The 19102-nt window shown below is 28.6% G+C and overlaps 2 protein-coding genes across 6 annotated transcripts in view; both read left to right on the top strand.

Moving 5' to 3' along the window:
* LOC148232157 (facilitated trehalose transporter Tret1-like) overlaps positions 1 to 4422 on the top strand; it is a 30668-nt gene extending 26246 nt beyond the window's left edge. For all 5 annotated transcript variants that reach the window (XM_088192964.1, XM_088192962.1, XM_088192965.1 and 2 more), the window contains 2 exons: positions 884 to 1081; positions 3334 to 4422. In XM_088192964.1, the coding sequence (XP_088049090.1) occupies positions 884 to 1081; positions 3334 to 4340 (1205 nt within the window). In that variant the 3' untranslated portion in view covers positions 4341 to 4422. The remainder of the gene's footprint in view (positions 1 to 883; positions 1082 to 3333) is intronic.
* Positions 4423 to 11130: 6708 nt separating this feature from the next.
* LOC148232156 (facilitated trehalose transporter Tret1-like) lies at positions 11131 to 17304 on the top strand. The gene is made up of 7 exons (XM_088192959.1): positions 11131 to 11183; positions 13120 to 13321; positions 15552 to 15707; positions 15767 to 15969; positions 16049 to 16235; positions 16295 to 16686; positions 16749 to 17304. Exons 2-7 carry the CDS (start codon positions 13201 to 13203, stop codon positions 17151 to 17153), a joined length of 1464 nt encoding a protein of 487 aa, XP_088049085.1. The 5' UTR covers positions 11131 to 11183; positions 13120 to 13200; the 3' UTR covers positions 17154 to 17304.
* The last annotated feature ends 1798 nt before the right edge of the window (positions 17305 to 19102 follow it).

The following is a 19102-nucleotide window of genomic DNA, read 5'->3' as shown; positions in this document are numbered from 1 at the left end:
TGTGAAAAATATTTTTTTTTAAAATAGCATTATTCTAAAAGAAATCAAATAATTTTTCATTGATCAAAGCGTGTTACTGTTATTTATTATGTATCGACAATTTGCTTTCTTTACAAGAGCTCTTTGTATTTATTATATATGATCCTCTAATGGAGGATCTGTGTTTTAATGAATAATACATAAAAAAACGAAAAATTAATCTCATATTTCTATTTGCTCCAAACAGCTGTAAAGGTACTCCGCCACAATATCTTGCAGATCGACTTTGTTACCATGTAAACTATTATATCTGTGTACATTTTTATTTAAAATATAAAAATCAGTTTGATTATTAGTACAAAAGATATTTACTATTTTTCACTATTGTCTTTTTAGACCATTAAATTAATAGAATGTCCCTAAAAATTTCATTATCAAACATAATTGAAACAATTTAATGTGACTAAATCTCATTCTACGGTATTAAATCACTGTCATAAATGAACACCTTTAAGTGGTCATAAATATCGTTTAATTGTCCAACCTAATGTAAAATAATATGTCACTTTTCTACCATAGACAAATTTGATCAAAAGGTCAATTTAATTTACGTTTTTTTTTATTACGTTAGACGGCCGAATTATCAATTTAAACGATAACATAATACTATCAGTGTATTGTTATTGTATCTAAATCAGAATCTATTTTACTACGCTATTGAATTATCTCTTATTCTTACGCACATATTTTATCAATCTTAATACATTATATAACAAAAAAATACATACACATATGTACAATATATTTACATATTCATACATAAATATAAAATTATTAGTTATGCTGAGACATAACCGATTGGTTAATGTTCTGTAGTTATTAATTAAGGATTTGATTTTTCCAGGATCATGGATTGGATCGATATTGGCTATCGGCGCTCTGGTTCTGGCCATACCTATCGGTATGTTGGCCGAAGCCATCGGAAGAAAGCTCACTTTGATTAGTCTTGTATTATTCTTCATGCTCAATTGGCTTCTAATCATTTTCGCAAACGGACCTGGAATGATGTACGCTGCTAGATTCTTTGCTGGAGTCGGCACAGGTATGTTATATGAAAAAATATTGTGAATAATTAATAACAACAAGATATTTAATTAGGGATTAGATTATGATCATTTATTATAACAAATATTTAAAAATTTATAAATGTCCACCTTTATTACATATCATATATGTAAGATGTAGTAGTTTTCCATACCTGAAGGTGCCCGGTGTACTTAACGCAAATTAGCATTTGCTCAGTTGAAGGATACTATTCTTGTTATATATGATATATACATATATGGATTGAAAAACTTATTCAGAAAAAGTACACAAATATAATAGTATCCAACGTCAAAGTATCAACGGGAAATAGCTAAGAAATGAAAACAAAATCACTTTGTAGTTTTAAATTACATACTATGAGTCTCTTAGACTTGTGTCTTAAAATATAGTCAAAGTAGGAACAGGGAGTTATGGGGTTACTATATTTTCCACAGCAGCTGATCAAATTTTAGCATTCAATATAATAATATATAGCGTGGGGTGGACTGAATATATATTTCTCAGGTCTATAAAGCATATTTAAGCAAAATTTAGAACGGATGTTATTTAGTATAATACACATTTATATCAGGGGAGGCGAATGTTATTATTTTGAGCAGGTCCTAAAGAGTAACTATATAAATTTCTGAGTTATATCAAATGTTTAGGATTATATAAGCAGAATAATATATATGAAATTTTAAATATAATTTTTATTTGACATGTCTTCATTAGATTATATCACGTTTCTGCACTTGTTGACAAAAATAAAACTGAGATGCAACAATCAGTCATTCACGTGGCCTAACAGTGACCTCTAGTTGGTTATTTATGTATTTATCTTATTTTTATTGTAACTAGTGAAACGCCATAATGAAATCAAAATCTGTAAATCAGTGACATATATTTTAATTAATATAAACCATTAGAACAGCTTACAATCAATAGAACTCATTGCACTGCACGATTTAGCTTGATTTTATTTTAATTATTCATGACAATATTGCTCGGTGAGATCAGAAAAATCTAGAAAACTAATCTGTGTTGATAGATTGGAGTAATAATTATATAATAATCACTAATTCCGATCTCCTAGACACGATAGAGATTGAAAGACACTAGGGTTCATGTAGAGTTTAAACCTAGGTCTAGGTCTTCATCTTATAAACCTAAATATTAGTTACTGACATATACAATGTGTCTATCGTGCTAAACTATATCTAAATTTGAGATAAGTTTTATTCAGATATGTCTGTATTTTAAGTTGGAATGCTACTTTTATTAGATGCTCCTTTGCTCTACCTGTCTACATATATATTATAAAGTAAAGAAATAGGTTCAAAATTATACATGTAAATGTGGCTTTACAACATTTTTTTGACTGACTATTTCAGATTATCGTCTATAAACTGATAACATAGAACAGATGGAAATTTTTATATGAAATTGTTTTTAATATATATATATATATATATATATATATATATATATATATATATATATATATATATATATATATATATATATATATATATATATATATATATATATATATATATATATATATATATATATATATATATATATATATATATATATATATATATATATATATATATATATATATATATATATATATATATATATATATATATATATATATATATATATATATATATATATATATATATATATATATATATATATATATATATATATATATATATATATATATATATATATATATATATATATATATATATATATATATATATATATATATATATATATATATATATATATATATATATATATATATATATATATATATATATATATATATATATATATATATATATATATATATATATATATATATATATATATATATATATATATATATATATATATATATATATATATATATATATATATATATATATATATATATATATATATATATATATATATATATATATATATATATATATATATATATATATATATATATATATATATATATATATATATATATATATATATATATATATATATATATATATATATATATATATATATATATATATATATATATATATATATATATATATATATATATATATATATATATATATATATATATATATATATATATATATATATATATATATATATATATATATATATATATATATATATATATATATATATATATATATATATATATATATATATATATATCACTATATATTTTTCTTTCATTTTCAGGCGGAATCTGCGTGACTGCACCCATGTATATTGGAGAAATTGCTGAAACGTCTATAAGAGGCGCTCTTGGTTCGTTCTTCCAACTGTTCTTAACCATCGGTATTCTCTTCACATACGTCGTAGGTGCCGTTACTGACTGGAAAACGCTCTCCATCATTTCTGCCGTCATACCCATCCTATTTGGACTGATATTCTTCTTTATGCCGGAAACTCCTCAATACCTATTGAAGAAGAATAAGTTGAAGGAAGCTGAGAGCTCGCTCCGTTGGCTGCGTGGTCCCAACTATGACATCTCCGCTGAAATCGAATTGATGCAGCAAGAGGTTGAAAACGCTTCCAAAAACAAGGCCAGTCTGAAAGATTTAGTCGTTAACAAGGCGAATAGAAATGCGTTGATTTGCAGCTTGGGCTTGATGTTCTTCCAACAAGTGAGCGGAATTAACGCCGTGATCTTTTACACCAACTTCATATTCGAATCGGCCGGAAGCACTCTAAAGCCGAGCATTGCGACCATAATCGTTGGCGTTGTGCAAACGATATTTACTGTTGTATCTTCAATGTTAATCGAGAAAGCCGGCAGGAGAATATTGCTTCTACAAAGTTGCATCTGCATGGGTCTCTGCCTAACCGTCTTAGGTATATTTTTCCGACTAAGAATTGCCGAGTACGACGTCTCCAACATTGGATGGCTGCCACTGGCGAGCATGGTAATTTTCATCATTACGTTCTCGATGGGATTCGGTCCTATCCCGTGGATGATGATGGGTGAATTGTTCTCCGCCGAGTGCAAAGGCGTAGCTAGCGGCTTAGCCGTGATGGTCAACTGGATTTTGGTATTCATAATCACTAAGATCTTCCCGACGATGATCGCCAACATCGGCAGTGACTTCACGTTTTGGGTGTTTGCTCTATTCATGCTGTTGGCGGTATTCTTCGTTTACTTTGTAATTCCAGAAACGAAAGGCAAAACTAGTGCTCAAATTCAGGCTGAACTCGCTGGTAAATAAACTCAGGACATATCTCTAAATTTGGCTAATGAAAAAAATATTTTTTAACCATTTTATATAAATGTAAAAAATCAACGACTGCATGTATTTCGTTTTTAATATCCTAAATTGATTAAAGAATCAAATTATTAGATATTATTAGAGTAACTTTTAATTCAAAATATAACCGCAGAAGGAGTTTTATCAAAATTTTATTTACAATACTGATGCTCAACTGAGATTTTAATTTATGTAACTGGAAATGTAATTTAAATTTATTTTAAATAGTAAGTTGACACAGTTCCTACTAATGCCACAAACCACTGACTTAGTTTTATGAAATTTATATGTTGTATTCAAGGGAAGTTTAAAGGAGAAGATCCGAATAATGACATTATTGTTTTATACGTATCATTTATATAAATTCCCATTGAATATGTAAATAATTATAATATATATGTGTATGTATTTATTATATTTAGTTAATTATTTTATTTTAAAAATGGCCGTAGAAAACTTGCTATTTATGAATGATTAATAATGTATGTATGTGAATATATAGTCATATACATAAATACTAATTGCAATTATAAAGAAGAATGTAATAATTACTGCAATATTCGAACAAATTAAATTAATAATGAATGTTATAAATGTGTATTGTGTATTTACATATACAAAATTGACTCTGAAAAGAAATACGATTTTAAGAATGTTAAATTGTTTGCTATTTAGAAGCTCATTATTTAAATTAATTGTGTAGAGAGCTTTTGATCAAATTTACTATATGTGAAAATTAAGAGGAAATGGTCTCATGACATAGAAAATCTGCAAGTTGTCTAGTTTTAAATTGATGATATTGTATAATTATAGTCAATATTTTTTTTCCATGTGGAGAATTTAATAACGTAATATTCTTCACTGGAAATTATGTATGTATTTAACGTTTTGCAGATTTTCTTTAATGTTTACCTTTTTATATATATATGTATATGTAAAATTCATTGTTATGTAAATATTTATATATAATTTTAGAAAGCCTAATCGTTTTAAATTTTAAGTAGTGATGTATTTTATATAATTATTTTTTATATGAATCTATCAGTAAAGTTCTCCATAGTTACAAAATAATTAGATTTAATAATCTTTATGCACTATGAAATAGAAGAAAAGATATTATAATTTTTTACCTGTTTGAGTTCATTTTTGTTAATAAAAGTATCGAAATATAAATACAATTCTTTTATTCCGTTTTATGGTATATATTTTGAAAACTTTCATAATTCAACGTTACACCTTCCATAACTAACTGAATACATAATAGTATTGCATGATGATTTAATCGAGAAGAATTCGCACTTCACGTTACAAGATAATAGTTCATTTTATAAAACATTATTTTATCATAAAGAGTTATTGAATAACTTGTTAAGAGTTAAGTGTTCAGAGTCGCACAATGGAAATATTATATAAAATAGGAACTCATGGTCACAATAACCTATGATAACATTTTATTTTATAGACAAGCAGACATTAGTGGTAAAAACGTTACTTAATTTTTAAATTGGTTACATCTAGTTTAATGCAGATGACATAGTCACAGTAGTAAAGACACTGATTAAATTATTATTAAACTAGAGAAATGAGACTGAAAAATAACAAAGGAAAAACAATGTATATATTAGCAAGAAAGGATAATGCAAACATACAAATAAATAAATATATATTTGAAGATGTCAATAGACTTAGTATATAATTTTAAATGACAGGAAATATACAAATTTATGTGTAACAATTATGATTTATTCTAAAGAAATATACTCCATACAATCAATGGACAAGTGATCAAACCTGATGATGACGAACGGTTGATTGAAACAACTGTAGTTTAAAGATGTAACGAGGGACTGATGAATGTTGAATGAGGCTAAAACCCATTATTATTACAATTCTATAGTGTCATTAAAATTGATTAAAATGTAGCATTGAAATTTATGAAAATTTTACGACCCTTAAATCTTAGATTTTAAAAGCTAGACCTTGTATCACTTTTGCCATAAACGAGCAGCTATGAGCTATATGAGTTTTTACTAAAGTTTTTTTCGATATTGTAAACAAACACATTTTTTTAATTAATATAATATATATAGGTTATATTTATTTAAATTAAGACAATATGATGCAAGCCTTGCGCTGACTATTTAATGATTTGTCATCATAATCTAAAGCTTCGCAAATAATAAATGAGCTAATAAAGTAATTTCATAATAACACTGTTAGTAGAGTATTTTTCTTAACAATTTTTAATTCATATTTTTCTATTTATTTAATTATTTTAAATTTTGCCCGTTTTAACCTGGTAGGCTACCCTAGTGCACTGTGACAACCTATTTTGTTGTATAGGAACCTTGAGTTTTGAGAACCTTGAGCTAGTAGTTGCGAGTTCTGCTCTTTACACTAAACCCTATATAGACTATATTTGAAACACGATTTTACGTACCAGCGTGCGTCGTCGTGCTACGACAAAGAATTTTATTTATTAATAGGCTTTCCAAACACATTTTTTTTTCGGAACGTAATTAAAATAATTAGCGAAGATCATACAAGGATTGGCTTCAAAGACGATCAAAACTTGCCCCAGTCAACGTAATAGTCGATGAAATCAATATCTTAATTCTAGAGATAATGCCAGTTGCAACGTGCTAATTTTACTCAATCGACAAGATAATATACGAAAAAAAGTTTCTTTTATTCTGTTGATTTAATCTTTAGAGAACTGAAGAATTTGCATCCATCATAACTGTTCAATAGAACGTGGTTGATTATGAAGTCATTACAATACATGATTGAAGCAGCAAAATTAAAGGAGAGAATTTGTACATTCTTAGAATCTAATTAATTCCTAAAGATTTTAATTTTTAATAAATAAGTCATAATGACAGGAATATATGAATACTTTTCTCGTGATAAATTTTATGTCGAAATACCAGCAGCGACGCAGAAGACCTATATATGCAAGACAAAAATAATTCAAGCGAGTGCTGAAGGATATGTTATATTTCGTTTCGGCAACCCTAATTATGGTACCTTAGAATCAACAAAACACTTCATTCATGACTTGCTTCAGAATGAATCAATCGAAAGGTGACCACGAAGAAATCTCTTATAGGTACAATGTATTATAGTTTGTGTCCGATCGTTCCAAAATGGTAATCGGCAAGGTCTGGGTTACCTCTTGGGCGAGTGCCTCGTCATGCATTGTGTTGGCATCGTTTGTTTGATTTGGCTACGTGAATGACAACGATTCCAAACAATGTCTACGAACGCATCCACCGTCGTGGGCAACGAATGATATATGAATGGATAAACATTTGCAGTGCAACGCGGATGGCCCAATTCCTCACGCGGGATGGACCGGAGCCAAGGGATTTGCTTAGCAAACTGTCCAAAAGTGATGCCACACTAACAAATTTGGCAGCAGCTGCAACAACTGACCGAAAACGATCGCGTAAACTGTATAATTTGTTTTTTTTTATTTCATTTAAAATATATATGGAAGACCGAATCGTATGGTTACAAAGCGTCGATCTGTTGGACGAGCATATAAATTTGCGAGCATGAATTGTCACAAATATGTGGAAAGGTCACACGGTATTTGGTTAATTTAGTCGAGATTATTGCATTGTTTTGCTTTAGATGTAGTAGAGCTTCTTAGCTAATAATACATTTTCCAGTGGACTTGTCCCAACTTATAATAATAAAAAATAATAAAACATTACCCGAATGCAGTCGTATTAACGCGCGCCACAATTTTGTGATATTCTTTTGAGATTTAATTAGTTTATATTTTGATTATTGTGTCTTAAGCATATCGAAACAAAAAATATCCCGTAACTAAATAGCATCATTGATACGACTACTATTAACAAATATCGAAAGAATAGTGAAATTATCGTTAATTTATAAAAAAAAAATATTTTTGCAAATGTAAGAAATAAACGCAAAGAATATTGGGACAACCTAATATAAACATATAATATTAATTTATGTAATAAATGTATTCACATCTACAGGATCCAATACGAGTTTCCTATGTTGGCAGCAGTGTAAATCAGACAGCTGTCAATAATCACGCGTGTTCAAAGTGTCAAATATTAGTTTGCAACAACACATTTACGAAATGGAAAGCTTAATAACTGAATAAATGTAAATAGCTCTTAATTAAGTTATACTAATTTTATGAACTCTCACTTAATTTTTCATTAGTATTTGATTATATTAATAGTTTTTTTTCTTATCTAACTCTACATAAATATTTTATGAAATTCACTTAAGAATATCAAAAAGGTTTAAATTAAATATAAAGTAAGAAAAATGGACCACGCGTATGTAGTAGTATATTATATTCAAGAGGCTTCTACTAAGAAAAGGAAAGAAAAGGAAAATTTATATGGTTACGTAATAAAATATATAAAATTATATTTTATGCTGAATAACCCATATGTATGAAAAAACACAAAATAAAACCTTTCTAATGAAGTTAAAATTAAATTCTTTCTACTTGTCTGTTATAAAGTATAAAGTTGATAATAAGAAATAAATTATAGATTTATAATCAGCAACGTATTTTATTTATAGACGCATAAACCTAGGTTCATAAACATTTTAAGTTTGCAACTTAATTAGGAAAGTCTTTAATGAATGAATAAAATTATGAAAATTATGAGATCAGAGAGACAAATACTAAATTATTCATTTCATTTCAGGAATTCAAATACACTACCTCGAAGAGGGAGGAGTGGAGATAAAGTTAATTAATTAAAGGGGAGATCTACCCCCGTAGTATTGCTTGTACTGAGTGGTTTGCCAGTGATGATATACTTTTTAAAACCCGGTTCTACAAGATGACTACATAAATCAGTTTTGTATTAGTTGAACTGCTGTTGTTGTCCGCCTCTCTTGCAGTTGTAAAACTACGACAGAAGAATAGTTGGTTCTGAAGTATTTCGTAATAGTTATGTCTCATTGAAAGTATGTTTTTTTAAAAGAGATTGACATGTATGTATATAAATATGATGAATTGCTGTCAATATTTACCATATGTTTCAATATTATTATTTATATTAACAATCTAGAACGCTTCATGGATCATTTGAAACATCTTTAATTATAAACGAATAACATTAATGTTGTTTTAAATAGCGCTCTCGGACTATTTCTAAATCAGTTGAAACCATTTTGGCATCACGTATGGTATTTATGATATTTACTATATAAAATTATTTATGTAAGAAATTGAATAGGTGATTTATATGATACACACACAAGCAAACTATTTATACCTATGGTACAATTTTCCAAACGAGCGATACTAATATACTCTCTTTCATATGCAATATCCATTCATTTCGTATATCATGTTCTTAATATTCCCTGTCGATACCATTTCCATTATCTGCAATTGAATAATTTACATCCACGATACTGTATCGTTTGTCAATAAGGCGACGGCAATTATTCCATTAGCAGAATACACAGAAAGTGCAAACAAAGGTTGGACTCTGTTGACTAATAAAATGGTAAAAATATAAGCCGTAATTATAGGGAATTGCGAAAAAATTACCTGTTTTTGCAAGAGTTTGATATATGTTTCGCATTCAAATTCGCAAAGTATGTTGGTATTCACCCTTATATACTGTATTAAATGACATTTGAGCTATTTTGAATAAAATTAAAAATATAATGTCCTGACCTGTGTGTCAATGTGTTTATATTTACAATAAGATAAAGATATTTTGTTTATAAATGCTTACTGTGTCACAACTTTGAGTCAGTTTACGAAGAGTTTGTATAGTAAGTCCTCGTAATCTTGTCTGCGTCTAAAGAATCTAATAGTCTTTGGAAGTTAAGACAGACTATGGATTTCGGACGTTGTAGGGTTGACGTGAAGAGGAAAGCGGGTGTTTTCTCGGTCTTTTTAGTGTCGATAGTCGGCGTCGCTCCACTTTATTTCGAGTTCGGATGAGCTCTCGTGTATCAAAGTTTAGGGAAGCTCATGTAGAGGTTCTTGGTAAAGTATAGATACATAGGCACTATGGGTACTAGGTTCTTGGTGAAGTATAGATACATAGGCACTATGTATCTGCTTTTATACGTTTGAAAACTGAGTGAAAAGTGAGTCTCGATAATAAAAACAAAGGATAATTCAAGCAACGCTTATTCGAAACGAGGCCATAGTGTTTTTTACAGGGTTTGTTAAGAAAAGAATTTAATTAGTTTTCTTTGTAATTGCTGTCTTTCAAAAGTCTGTATGACTTGGTGAAATTTTGAGTATTATGCGATTTCTAATGCTAAAATTAGCTCACGTCACTCTCACGTGCATGTAATGCACGTGATAAAACTATTTTTCTATGTAATATATTTATCTAAATAAATCATGGCGCCTGATATTCACTCATGAGTGTTATTTGTATTATTAGTTATCGACAAAATAAATTTTCCCAGCGTTAGTAATGTTATAGTGAAGTATTGTATTTTTCTTTATTATTTGATTTATAAAACATAAAAATAATAAGCACTTAAAATAGGATACGTCGAAAAGTATTGGCAATGAATGTGTTTGACGTCAGAAATTTAATTTAATATAAAAGCGCCTTATCGAAACCTTCGTGGAAACTATGCAAGGGAAAGAAATGAGAAAAAATGAACCAGAGCTCTTGAAAATATTGTAACGTAAAAAATCCCGATTAGATTGTGCACTCGAATGATGCTTATTAATAATGTCAATAATCGAAATCACAGCAGTTGCCACTCTGACTTGATCCGGTGATATATCTCTGAATTGCTGTGATTCAATAAATCTAGGTATGTGAGGTTTATGCATATTTTTTATTATTCCGATTAGTAATCATTTGGGGATTTATTTATTATCCAAATTTAATGATGTAAAAGTGATTTTTATCAATCTGAAGTAAGGCAAAATTTTGAGGACCTTAGATGACCTTTTATAATGAATCTAAGGTGGAGAGTGTAATATTTTCATGGCACTCGTATTCTAAAAATATTGAAAGTATTCTAAATAAATAAGTGCCAATCTCGTTTTATCAAAATTTCGCTAAAATCGTATCTTCAAATAAACATATTGATATAAAAACTGTTTAAATTTAGATTAGATTATATCCAACATAATTTCACATGAAATTTAGTTTAAAAAATCGTCACAATTTTATTAAAAAATATAATGGTTTGTATTTTATAGTGTTAAAAATATTTTAGTTTATACATACGCTTTGAAAGAAAATATTTTTTTAAATGCTTATTACAAGTTTATATCTACCTGATGATAAACTGAGTAAATTTTAACTTTATAGATTAAAAGATTTTAAACTTTAAATTTATGTTTAGTATATCAATAACTTTTTAAACCTATCAACTAATTTGCCTTTTAGTTGGAAAATAGAATAAGCGTAAATGTTTTATGAATGATTATATAATGCTTATAAATTCTGAAATGTGTCAATTTTGGCTTGAATTTTTTAAACTCATATTATAAATATTTAGATATTTAGAAACGAGATTTTTTATTTATTTTTTCGTCTATAAATTACTATTGTAGTTTATTTATTATACAGACTTTATAAGTGTATACGAGCATTAGACCAGTCTATGCATTTTTTACTAAAAAGTCGCATTCGTCATCTTATGGTAACTCTTAAAAAATATTTATCAGATAAGAAGTTTTTTAAAAATATTATTTATAGAGTTTTTATAGTAATTAAAAAATGTCTCCTACTTAATTAAAATCGGACTACAGTTAGCCAGAGCAGACCATAGAGGCAGGCTGCATAGATTTTGGCCTGGGGCTGCTAAAAAACAAAATAATTGCATAATATTTCCTTCAAAACTTTGAAACAATATTACAATAGTGAAGCGATTTGACAATGATAGTGAATACATAGAGTAAATAAGCTCATGTTAATAATATATTTTACTCTCTGAACTTCGTGGCTCTACTATGCACACTTTGATAGTTACCATTTTATTCTTAGCTCTGTGGTTGCCATACAGTTGTTTTCGCCGCAGTCTTTGTGGCGCTGATTAAGATATATGGTGGGTGAATTATTATTGAATTATCATATTTTTTCAGCTCATGTTTTATATGTAATTGGTAGATAATATATAGGGGCGCAAACTTATTTTTTCTGGGGGCTAAAACTGCTAAAGCCGGCCGTGTTGCTAGCCAAAATTATTTATAAAACAATGCTTATGGAAGAACTGCAAACTTTTATGGAAGACAGTTCTTATTTTGCTCCTGATGACAAAAATCTATTGACTTTTTTTAAATGTCAAAGCTATTCATCTCCATTCAATCAAATTCCAGTTCAATTGTTGTGATAAATCTGCATTAGATTAATTGAATACGCTTCACACAAATAATTCACCGAGTAATCTCCAATCTCGTCCGATTAATATAATAAAAGATGAATGCAATTTCATCACGTAATACTTAACAATACTGTGCATTGATTTAATTTTCAATATCAAGTGTCACACCTACAGATTACGTTATTTCAATTAATTTATCGCATTATATATTTGATAATCTACAACCGATTGTTCCATAATACACTCAGGAATAATCATAACTATGAAAATGTATTTTTGTTCTTCTCCACCTTGAACGGTGTCGTCCAACATATTCCAATATGCATAACAATAATCGGATAAGCAATCGATCAATGTCGTTATGATTTTTACATTGTTTAATATGTAAATGTTGATTTATTTGAAAAATTTTCAGGTGCCGACAAGGATATCCCGCGCTTTTCAATCCACTTCCGGTCGCAGCTGTCAAGTGCATTAACTTCTCGTCTAATAGCAGATGGGCAGCAGTGAGTTAGAGAAGCGCGGTTCGGACACCCGCATTTACCAGCCGATGATAGTGAGGACCGCCGACATGAGTACCGGAAGTAACAAAATGCAGTATATGGCTGCAGGGGCAGGTGAATAATAAAATAAGAAACTCCCCCCTCTAATATTAAAAATAATAATTTTCTTATTAAAATTTAAAAAAATCAGTAATAATAATAATTTTATTTTATATCATTAAATTAATAATGAACCGTACCTTCCTCCCCCCTGCCCACGACATCAATAATTTTCTTGGCTTTTTATGTTTTATTAATATGTAAATAGTGACAATGTGCAACTGATTGTGTAAAAAATAAAATTTAAATAATAGTGAGAAATAAATAATAATTTAGGCTACTACCTAATATATCAAAAGTTATGGATATATGTCATATTAAGATTACTGTGGCTATTGAAAGAGTATATGAAAAAGTGATCGTGATTTTAGTGGATTATTTCAGTGTCGAAAAATATCGGTAAATGATAAAAAAAATATCATTGACTCTAAATTTAGATTATAATTATATTAATATTGCGCGAAAAACATAATAATAATATTATTAATGTAATGGAAAAATATTTTGTAAATAAAAGAATTTTTTAAATTAGTAGAAAAGTTGAAATATATACAATACAATTTAAATAAAATATACTGTTAGTATTTTGAAAATAAATTTATCGTGAAAGCATTTTTTTATATCTAAAATTCCATTATCAAAAGCTTAAGACTTGTAATAATCTTAATGTTACGATATTATATTTTAATGGTAAATACGTAATCTTATGACAGAAAAATGCAAATATACACTTTTACAATTAATATGTAAATTTGACAATAACTCTAAAGTTTCAAATTTTGAAAAATGTTAACGCGAAATGGCTCTCCGAGTTTATAGATGAACGGTATGATTATGTTTTATTTATAAAAAAATATTTTATATTACATTTCACGACGACGCAAAGTAAATTATTTTCCTAATTTAATTTACATTGCGGAAATTGGCATACATGTCTAAACTCTAGAAAAAACTTTTATTTTTCCAATCACCCTGAGTTCAGGATCTGTAAAATAAGCCACCTCGCAAAGTCGTACGACGTATGATTACAGACAAAAATAGTATGTATTAATTTCGTACATAATATGTATTAATAAATAAATAACTAATTTAAAAATAAAATATTTTCATAACAGTCGTATGTGAACTTATAAAATAATTAAATTTTATATTGAAAGTAAATTATAACATACTGTCGTTTTATACATATACAACAATATTCGAACACTATATTAATACATATTTTTAATTACATTCATTATATAATACATGTATACAATTTTATACTATTTTCATGCCCTCTCCGTTAATTTTCCAAAGATTTTTTATGATGGTAGATAGTATATATACACATGCTTAGGCTTTTATTTTACATGAATATACAATTATGCTGATAGCATGTATTCACAAAAACTAATGGGCGTCAAAAACTTATCACAATTTATTGTATAATGATATATGGCTTGTTATGATAAAATAGACAATTAATAATTGTCATCATAATTAATTTCAATCATAATAATATTTTCGCTTAGATAAATATATCACTTTACACATTGAAGGTGTGTTCCAATAGCAACTTTCACATAAATATATCTGTTTTTATTTGATACTATTATCTGTTTATTTCAGACTCATACTAATAACAATTAATTATTGGGCCTTATTTAATGATTACTGGTAGGCATTAGTATGTCGTTTTTCCAATTCTGAAGTCAACTTTCCCTCATGATGCTTACAACTGCTGAAATTAACTCACTAAGTTGAGATTGACCTGGCCTAAAAGTCTACTACAACTTGCATCGTTTCGAAGCATTCTAATCAACGCATACATTTGCTGTACAGACATGCATCACTAATGAAAGGCGCTGTTCTGCTTTGGTACATGCTGCAAGTTTAGCGACCTTTTTAAGCTACTGCTGTGCCTTCGTGTTGAATATTTTATTCAACCTGACACCTTCAAATTCATCCTCGTATATATATTTACAATCATATTTAGTTTATTATTGTATATTTGTATACATGTAAACAAATATTTTACATTCATTTGCGTTATATTTACACTGAGAAAATTACAAACGTTCAATCTCAATCATATACACAACGGTTAGGACACACATGTGCTCATCATATCTCGGAGCGGCTTCCTGCAATCATCTCATTAAAACTCATAATAAAGATAACAATAAATTGCAATAGTCGATTTACTTTTACATAAACTTCCTTGTTTATAATTAATGTTTTTATTTCTTTTATTATTATTCAGCCAATTTGGGTATTCTCGCCTTGGGTATGACTATGGGCTGGACGTCTCCGACAACCCCAAAATTAAAAGATCCTGATCAAGACATATTGGACCAAGCTATCAACGACGATCAAGAATCGTGGATAGGAGCTTTGATCGCATTAGGAGCAGCTATAAGTATGGATTGCTTTGTAACATAAAATAAAGTGTGCTTACTTACGTTAATTGCACAACAGGTCCTTTATACAGCGGTTATGCTGCCGATACTTTTGGTAGAAGATTATCAATACTAGCCAGTGGAATTCCAATTCTGATTGGATGGATTTTGATCGCAACTGCAAAGCAAGTTGGACAAATTTATGCTGCTAGAGTAATATTTGGTTTTGCCGTGGGACAACTCTTTTGCATAGTTCCTATGTACGTTGGAGAGATCGCGGAGGTATCACATTTTTATCATCAATTCAATAACACTGTACAACAATTCTTTGCAATAATAACGTATAATTGCTATTTTTCAGGCTGAAATTCGAGGAGCCTTAGGATCATTTTTACAAATGTTTATTGTAATCGGTTTTCTATTTTCTTACGGTATCGGTCCGTACGTTAGTTACCTCGTACTTGTCATTGTATCAGTGATTCCGGCGATAATCTTCATGATAGCTTTCTTCTTCATGCCCGATAGCCCTGCTTCTTTATTAAAAAGAGGTAAGACTGGTCTTAAAACAACTTATTATATTAAAATTAATAAATCTGAACCGTTACAGGAAAGAAAAGCGAAGCTTTACGATCATTAGCAACTTTAAAAGGCAAATCTGTTGAAGATGTTCAAGAAGAATTAAACGCTTTGCAAGCTAGTCAGGAGCAAAATTCTGAAGCCGTTAAGATTAGCGATCTTTGGACGTCCAAAGGCAATTTCAAAGCTCTTTATCTTTCATGTGGATTAGTGGCTTTCCAACAGTTATCCGGCATCAACGTTGTATTGTTCTTCATGGAGATAATCTTCGAATCTGCTAACACTGGACTACCTGCCTCCATCTCGACGATCATCATCGGCGTTGTTCAAGTACTCGCTAGTTCTGTAACACCATTAGTAGTAGACAGGCTTGGTAGAAGACTGCTATTATTGGTCTCAGCTAGTGTGATGACGTTATCATTGGTAAATTATAAACTAATAAAAACATTCTTTGCATTTTATAACTTATTTCGTTTGTGTTATAGGCTGCTCTTGGAGCGTTCTTCTATCTCGTTTCGGTCCAAAGTCCCGCTGTTTCAAGTATTTCATGGTTACCGGTGGCTTCGTTAGTAATATTCATGTGCGTCTATTGCATCGGCTTCGGACCGTTGCCATGGGCAGTGATGGGAGAACTATTCGAACCAAATATTAAGTCTCTAGCTTCAACGATTGCAACAACGTTCTGCTGGATAATTGCATTCCTCATCACTAAATTCTTCTCTTCGATCAGGTTGGCTTTAGGCATGCACTTTGCATTTTGGATCTTTGGAATATTCACATTTTCCGCATTCTTGTTTGTATACTTCTTACTGCCGGAGACCAAAGGCAAGAGCTTAGAAGAAATTCAAGACATTCTCAATGGAAGAAAGCCTACTAAGAACTTTAGCTAAATATTTAAAATTCTATGGAAGACGTACTTACGAGTGTTTCATGGATATATTAATCTGTGATTGAAAATGGGTGATATTTAACGATAAGCATTATAAATAATGTTTTATGTATAATAATTTTACACAAAATATGAAATTTATGAATATAAAATTTAATTATTTATTAAATTATTGATGTTACTGTTTAATATTTATTATTATTATTAAAAAAATTAATTATTAAAGTATATCGTTTATTTATAAAAATAGCATGGAACGTACTGATGGCTGAACATTATTATTTTCAACTATAAGATAGATAAATATAGAGAAATACATGACAATAAAATGAATGAGCATTGGACACAAAAAATCAACTCCAATTCTAAATGGTTATAAAGAAGAATCAATTAAAAATAATACATATAATCCATTAATACTTGAGGTACAAATATTTGGAAATTATATTATACATATATGTTACTTCATTCTAAAGTATTTAATTTATAACACAAGAAAGAACTGTGTTTTTCTGATTGAAAAATATACTATACAGTGCTGTTTTAGAAAACTTTCAGATACATAATTTATATATTATATATACATATATAGATATTATTTTTAAACACTTTTGCTTTGATAAAATTGTATTTATGATATTAATTTTGAATTTGAATACAAATACATTGAATTTATTTAAAACTAAAGTTATGGCTTAAAAATATGATTTTTTATATAGAAAATTAGTAACAAATAATTTAATTTAATAAAAAATTTACAAATATTTGTCAATTTAAGAAAATATTTTAAAAACCGATAGGTAAGTATAATCATGAACTATGCTTAAAATTATTTAGATATGAAGTATACCATAACTTATACATAATATATAGCATAATCTGAAATAATTAATAATAAAAATGCAATTGTAACTGATTTAAATATTTTGTCCAAAAGCAAGTATAAAAAATAAAATAAACGATAAAATCAAAATAGAAAGGAAGGTCATATAAATTATATCAACGTATCTTCCGATCGTATTAGGCGATTTTTCTATATCATGTGGTTCTCTTAGGTTTTGTACTCGCTTAAATATTGAAATAACAGGTTTCATTGTTCTCATTAGTGTTTCTGCAACTCGAGACTTTTATAATTCCAGACACCGTGACGAAGTACAATATAAGAACCCTTCCAGCACTACAATTAGATAGATTTTATCTAGGTATAAGAAAGTTTTATTTAACTTTTAATATTTTTTAATTTAGAAATCAATGATCTAGCAACTTAAGCCGAGTTATTTACATAAGCAATTTTTTTTAAATTTACGTAGGATTTTGTATAGCTTTCATTTTGCGATTAAGTTTGAGGACTGTGTTCATCTTTCATGAGGACAGTATCATCTTTCTAGATGGCAACTCTCGTTCAACGGTGCTATTTGTACTCGACTGAATTTAAGTTGTGGAGACGGTCCATTTATATCCATTTTTTCCGATTTTTTTCGTTGAGTAATGTTTTCATTTTAGTCATATTTGCACTCCATTCTAAAAAAGTAATGTTGACCTACCACTCCTGTCCCGCTACACCGCTGAGTTTGTCATTTTGTAATTTAGTACGAGTAAATGCTCATTTAGAAAACTCAAAAAAAGGTTTGGTTAAACCAAACATTAGTGAAATTGACACCCAAAAATTGCACAATAGCCACGCTGACTTTCGAAGGTTATCATTTATCATCAATTACCACATTATAAAATTCTTTAGGCCTTTATTTTCATAAGCTTCAAGGCATAAATAAGCAATGTTGTAGTTATCCATATACATTTTTTAGGAGATTTGTTATATTTTTGTTTAACATAACTAAAAGATTTTGTAATACAGTTGTACCTGATTTATACATAATAATTGCTTCCGGCTGTTGAGAGTATCATTCCGATTCATGATGAACGAAAGTAATACTTTGGATCTCAAGAACA

The sequence above is a fragment of the Plectrocnemia conspersa genome, unplaced genomic scaffold (assembly GCF_051122295.1).
Source record: "Plectrocnemia conspersa isolate PC_06_02 unplaced genomic scaffold, ASM5112229v1 ptg000009l, whole genome shotgun sequence".
Taxonomy (NCBI): domain Eukaryota; kingdom Metazoa; phylum Arthropoda; class Insecta; order Trichoptera; family Polycentropodidae; genus Plectrocnemia; species Plectrocnemia conspersa.
The sequence above is the reverse complement of the archived record's forward strand: the minus strand, read 5'-3'. Positions and strand labels throughout refer to the sequence as shown.